General features: G+C 45.3%; 1 protein-coding gene across 1 annotated transcript in view; it reads left to right on the top strand.

Moving 5' to 3' along the window:
- The first annotated feature begins 432 nt into the window (after positions 1-432).
- Positions 433-6203, top strand: part of GPCPD1 (glycerophosphocholine phosphodiesterase 1) — a 48176-nt gene continuing 42405 nt past the window's right edge. The window contains exons 1-2 of the mRNA XM_063443997.1: positions 433-1412; positions 1806-1899. Of these exons, the coding sequence (XP_063300067.1) occupies positions 1851-1899 (49 nt within the window). The 5' untranslated portion in view covers positions 433-1412; positions 1806-1850. The remainder of the gene's footprint in view (positions 1413-1805; positions 1900-6203) is intronic.

The raw sequence follows: 6203 nt of genomic DNA, 5'->3' as shown, positions 1-6203 counted from the left end.
GCGGCCATTGCATTAGGTCTCCCCCGGCGACGGCAGCCGGCGCTGGACTCCGGTAAGTCACACGGGATGGGGGGTGGGAGGGAGGGAGAGGGGCACTGCAGAGGAAATCGGTTATGTTTTCTGGGCACTGGAGAGTCCCTTTAAGATTTATAATATCAAAATATTAATTTCATTACAAATTGGAGTCTAGCAAATTATTCTGACTGGGGTCTATTCACTACACTGACTCCTCCCTCTACACTGACTCCGCCCTCTGCACAGACTCCTCCCTCTGCACTGACTCCTCCCTCTGCACTGACTCCGCCCCCTGACCCCACACTAGGCAGGCAGTGAGGGCACAGCTGACTCATTGCTGTTTTCCAAAGCTAGGGAGGGCGTGGCCTGCCGGCACAGTAAACATGTGACGTAGCCGCGCTGGCAGCGTGCCGACGTCATGGATGCGGTTGAGGGTGAAGTGAACTCGCTGAAGCCGGTTTAGCTGGGTGGATCTCCCAGCAGTGCGCATTAACCGAGTGCTGTCAGCATGGTGCAGCGTGAGCGGACTGCGGCTGGAGAGCATCGTGTCCTCCGGTGCTGATAGCACCACTGCGGCTGGGACTGGGCTTTATACAGCGGGCAGTGCCACTGGGACTGGGCATTATTCAGCGGGTACTGAAATAGGGACTGGGCTTTATACAGCGGGCAGTGCCACTGGGACTGGGCATTATTCAGCGGGTACTGAAATAGGGACTGGGCTTTATACAGCGGGCAGTGCCACTGGGACTGGGCATTATTCAGCGGGTACTGAAATAGGGACTGGGCTTTATACAGCGGGCAGTGCCACTGGGACTGGGCATTATTCAGCGGGTACTGAAATAGGGACTGGGCTTTATACAGCGGGCAGTGCCACTGGGATTGGGCATTATTCAGCGGGTACTGAAATAGGGACTGGCCTTTATACAGCGGGCAGTGCCACTGGGACTGGGCATTAAACAGCTGGCAGTGCCACTAGGACTGGGTATTACAGTGGGTACTGTCACTAGCACTGGGCATTATTCAGCGGGTACTGAAATAGGGACTGGGTTTTATACAGCTGGCAGTGCCACTAGCATTGGGCTCTATACAGTGGGCATCACCATAGGGATTGTACTCTACAAAGCTGGCAGTGCTTCTAGGACTGGGTTCCACACAGTGGGCATCACCATAGGGACTGGGCTGTACACAGCTGGCAGTTCCTCCAGGACTGGGCTCAATACAGTGGGCATCACCACAGGGACTGGGCATTGTACATCAGGCAGGGGTTGTTATATGAATAGAGTTAGCTGTAGGCAGCTGCTGATTGCCGCCTGTGCCAGAGTACATTATATGCCACCTCAGCTCCTCATGCAGGATCCTATACCCGCAGATTAGGGCACTACCAGCGCCTGGAGCAGGTTAGTATACAACAGACTCATTAACCTGTCATCAGAAGGGGGGCTGTGTAAGGCTTGATGAAAAAATATATATATTGTGTTACTGTGCTAGTAACTGGATTACTACATAATACATACATTTTATGAAATGCAAAAAATCATTGGTTTTGTTTACTAACCCAGGAACTGATAGCTAATTTTATACACTTTATTAGCGTAGTTCTAAATTGTGCTCCTGTCTTTTTTTTTTTTTTTTGTTTTGTTTTTTAAATGTCCCCACAATCCTCATATTGGTGAACAAAGTCTGGAGCGTTGCATTTACCGGTGTGTGTGTTCTTATACTTGTGTTGTGGGTGAACAAGATTGAGTTTTCACTCTGTCATTTACATTTTTTTTTTTTTTTTTTTTCCACAGGGGCCCCCATTGTTTATTGAACGTTGACCAATAAAAGCCTTGAAAATGACACTCTCCCAGATCACCTTCCAAATCAAAGGAAAAACATTGCCAGGTAAATTGTAATTATATTATTTCACAAAATGATGTATAGAGTCCCACAAGGGGAAACTAACATCAGGAGAGCTCCACTGTTATAAGAAATGAGGAAGGGGGGCCCTACCTTCAATCTAAGGATAAAAAGGATATGCAAACACAAAGTATAACTCGAAAAAGGGAGATCTACTAAACAGTGCCCAGGGGATCCATTAACTGGAGTACTAACTTGCATCTAAGTTCCAGTTCCCTAATGCCTCGTTTCCACTGAGCGGATCGGTTCGGGTTGGTACAGTTTGGAAGGTTTAGAATGGACCAGCCCATTCTGGTGAGCGTTTCCACTGCAAGTCAGACCTTCAGGGCCATGCAGGGTTTAGAAAAAATGCTCTTCCTGTCCACCAATCAATGGATTGTATAGTAGATCCGCCCTAACCGAACCGTTCCATTTTCTATGGCCCTACATCTGAAGCAGGGCCCTGAATGGATCGGTACGGTTCGCTTGTATGGACCACTTTCATAATGGAAACACCCAAAATAGCGAACCGTACCGAACTGAACCGAACCGATCCGCTCAGTGGAAACGAGGCATTAGTGTCTGACTGACGGGAAGGTAGTGTAAACAAGGTTAGGGAGAATTGAGAGATTTGGAACTTGAACTTAATGGATCCCCTGGGCACTTTTTAGTAGATATCCCTTTTTATCCTTAGATTGATTACAGGTAGGGCCCCTCTTCCTCATTTCTTATAACATTGGTGCTCTCCAGATTTTAGTTTCCATTGGTGGGAGACTATTAATTACTTTCTCCTATTTCCTAATTATATTATTTCTTAGTTGTCCATTTTTGTGATGTCATTGTGTTTTGTAACTTTCGGCTGGACACAGATATTTGTGTTGTGGTTGTGGTTTTGGTTTTGTTTAGGAACTCTTCAACTAAAAGAACACTCCTCTCCCAATAACAACTTTAGCTCATTGAATTTGTTATTGGGGCAGTGGTGGCAGTGTGCATTCTAACTTTCATTTACCATTGCGCCTGAAATGGCTGCCCCTCCCTGATTCCTTCTTCTATGATTCCATATTATGAGGAAGATTTAGCTGATGCGGCTGGTTATAGGCTGTTAAAGCACTCTGCCTATTGCTGGTTGCCATTGAGAGAAATATGTACAATTGTTTGCGATAGCGTTTGCAGCTCTCAGATTATTACTGACCCTTCGTGGCAAGTAATGCTTCAAAATCGTAGGGATCTTTACTCTAATAAGCAAACTTCCTAAGAACTGAGTCATCACAGGGCAATTTCCCAACTTGCTTTCTCATTATCGAATGTCATTCAGAATTTGAGTTTCTAGTTAGTCTGTGGATAGAGAAAGGAATACTTAATTTGTGAGACCTCCCAAGTATAGTAAATTCAATGCCAGGTCAGTACTGCTTTGTCCTACAGTGGGTCACATTTGTTCAGCATCTAAAGTGCAAGCAGAATTACATATAATCACTGGCACCAAGGTATTTTATTTGAAGATGGAGGAGATGAACCTTGGACATTCTTTGGGCTTGAGAGTTAATTGGAAGGGATGGCTCCTGATAAGGTTTTTCCAGGAAAGTTGGATTTCTGTAGCATATTTGTCCTTGGCATCTGGCATTCAAGAGGATTAGTGCTTATTTCTTAGAATGGATCGTGTTTACAGTTTTAAAATTCTGCAGGTGACCTTTCAACACTGGTACAAACCTGTTTCACGGCTTTCAAGTGTATGCATATCCTCTTTGGCTTCTGCTAGTTAGTGGTTTTAAAGAAACACTACAATTTTTATTTTGTTATTTGCCACTGTATTGTGATACATTTTATTAAATAGTTGTTGAGCTTTTAATTGAAGTGGCAAATGATTTTATAGTGTTAAAATTTCCCTTGTTTTTCTGTCTGGTAAGAGGGATCTTAACATCTACTGCGTTTTATTGAAATGCTAATGCTACTCATGTATATCATTTGATAAAGAAGGAACTACTTCATCTTACAGGCCAAGCTATGTTTGACATGGTGACTCTTAAAGCAGGGGTTCTCAAACTCCGGGCCCCCTGATGTTGCTGAACTACAACTCCCATGATTCTCTGGCTATCTATGTAATTCAAAGAATCATGGGAGTTGTAGTTCAGCAACATCTGGGGGGCCTGAGTTTGAGGACCCCTCTCTTAAAGGGACACTCTAAAGGTGTATTCCTCTGCCCCCCAGCTGTGAAAGAATTACAAAAAAACCCCACATTTTTTCATTACCTTATTCCAATGATGTCCTTCGGTGCTGGTTCACGCTCCTCCATCAATTTCAGGTGATGGGGGTGGGGAAACCTGATGCACAGGACTCATTAGGCCTTTCCCCCTAGGGAAAGCATTGCCTCCAATGGGGTTTTGAAAACGCTGGACGTTCTCATGATGCACATCATGAGGAAGTCCAGTGTTGACTCTGAAACTGTAGGAAGCGCCTTTTAGTGGCTTTCTGGTAGAAATACACTTTCTTTAAAACTGCAGTGTTTTACATTGCAGGGCTAAGGGGAACAGGGACACTGCATCCAGACCACTTTAATGAGATGAAGTAGTCTGGGTACCTATAGTGTCCCTTTTAAGTACCAAAACCACTACAGCTTGACATAGTGGTATTAAAAGAACCTATACCTGCAGTTGACAAATGTAAACACTGCTTTTTCTGTGACAAATGTATAAACACTGTCTGTGGCTGAGCTCCCTGTACCCCAGCTGGGTACCTCCGCCAGGGACCGCTTCCTAGCTGGAGAAGGGGAAAAACTGCAGCACTTCTACCCCAGTCACCATGGCTTGACTGGGGTCCTGGGGCAGGCTAGGGACAGTGATTAACCATTTTTTCTATTCCAGTAACTGGACCACACACCGCTCTGGGAGTACTAACTCGATTGCTTTATTGGTAAACCCACTTTATACACAGACCTCTGCAGGGGGTCTCCATTCTATTCAGCACAAGTCCCTCAGGCTGTAGGGGGATGGTTTACAGATAGCCATCTCCCGCTCTGGGAGATACAAACAGTACAACAATTGCATACAGTAAGACACATCACATACATTGGAGAAACCCTAGGGGGCTCCACACCATTGGAAGAAAATGGAGCACACATATAGCCCCAGGTCCCAGCTAGGATCCCTGCAAATAGTGGGGCTATTGGATGTACAGAGCACTAGAAATCATCATATAAAATCTGGGCTTGAGGCTCTGTACATCTCGTTCCACGGAATTGCTTGGTTTAGGGAAAAAAAAAAAAAGTCCAGTATCTAGTAGAGTCACACTGTTTGTGTGTGTGTGTTTTTGATGCTATCCCTCTGGATAGTCAGATGCTATGTGATTAAAACCCCTTCAGTGATGTACCTTTATCCAGTGCCGATGTCCCTCGGCGATGGTTCAGGGTCCGCCCACGCTCCTCCCAATCCTCCCCATCCGGCGGGGGAGACCTATTGCGCGGCCGGCGACGGGGGAGACCTAATGCACATTGCGCGGCAATGCCACACACACGCATTAGACCTCCCCATAGGAAAGCATTGAAAAATGCTTTCCTAGGGGGATTTCCTCACATAGCGTGAGGACGCTATGAACCAGAAAGTGCCCTCTAGTTGCTGTCTAGTAGACAGCCACTAGAGGAGGAGTTAACACTGCAATGTAAATTATTGTAGTTTATGAAAACTGCAATAATTACACTTGCAGGGTTAAGGGTAGTGGGAGTTGGCACCCAGACCACTCCAATGGGCAGAAGTGGTCTGGGTGCCTGGAGTGTCCCTTTAAGTCCCTGTTTATTCCTAAGGCATATATATTGTTTTACTTCTAATTGCTGTGGCAATGTTCATAATCCTCGCTCAGGAGAATCCATGCCTCAAGGATTGCTTCTAGTAAACTATGTTTGGGGGGGGGGATAACTTTAAGTGTGTGTGTGTGTGTGTGTGTGTGTTTTTTTGCCCCTGAAGCACCCACCCCCTGCAAATTCCTTTGAAATATCTTCAGTCAGCACACAAGCCGTTATAGAAAGTTGCTCTCTATTGACAAGGGCAGAAGTAAAATTAGCAAAGAGCAATGCAAGCGTAACTGGAACTAAGATCTAGATAATCCAAGACTGAAATGCCAATTCGTTTTGTGCAGAGTTGTGATAAATGATCATTGGACTCCAATTCTTGTTGTATTACTATGTAAGTTCCCTCCTGAAGCACTACAGTTTGGTAGGGTTGGCTTTATAGGACCTTTTTTTGCAAAAAAATCAGTATTGCGATTTGCTCTGAGGGTCTTACCCTGTGTCCTCCCATAGTCTTCCACTTTTTCATAGTATT

The sequence above is a fragment of the Pelobates fuscus genome, chromosome 2, assembly GCF_036172605.1.
Source record: "Pelobates fuscus isolate aPelFus1 chromosome 2, aPelFus1.pri, whole genome shotgun sequence".
In the NCBI taxonomy this organism is placed as follows: Eukaryota; Metazoa; Chordata; class Amphibia; order Anura; family Pelobatidae; genus Pelobates; species Pelobates fuscus.
Note: the sequence above shows the minus strand (reverse complement) of the source record. Positions and strands in the feature narration are given on the sequence as shown.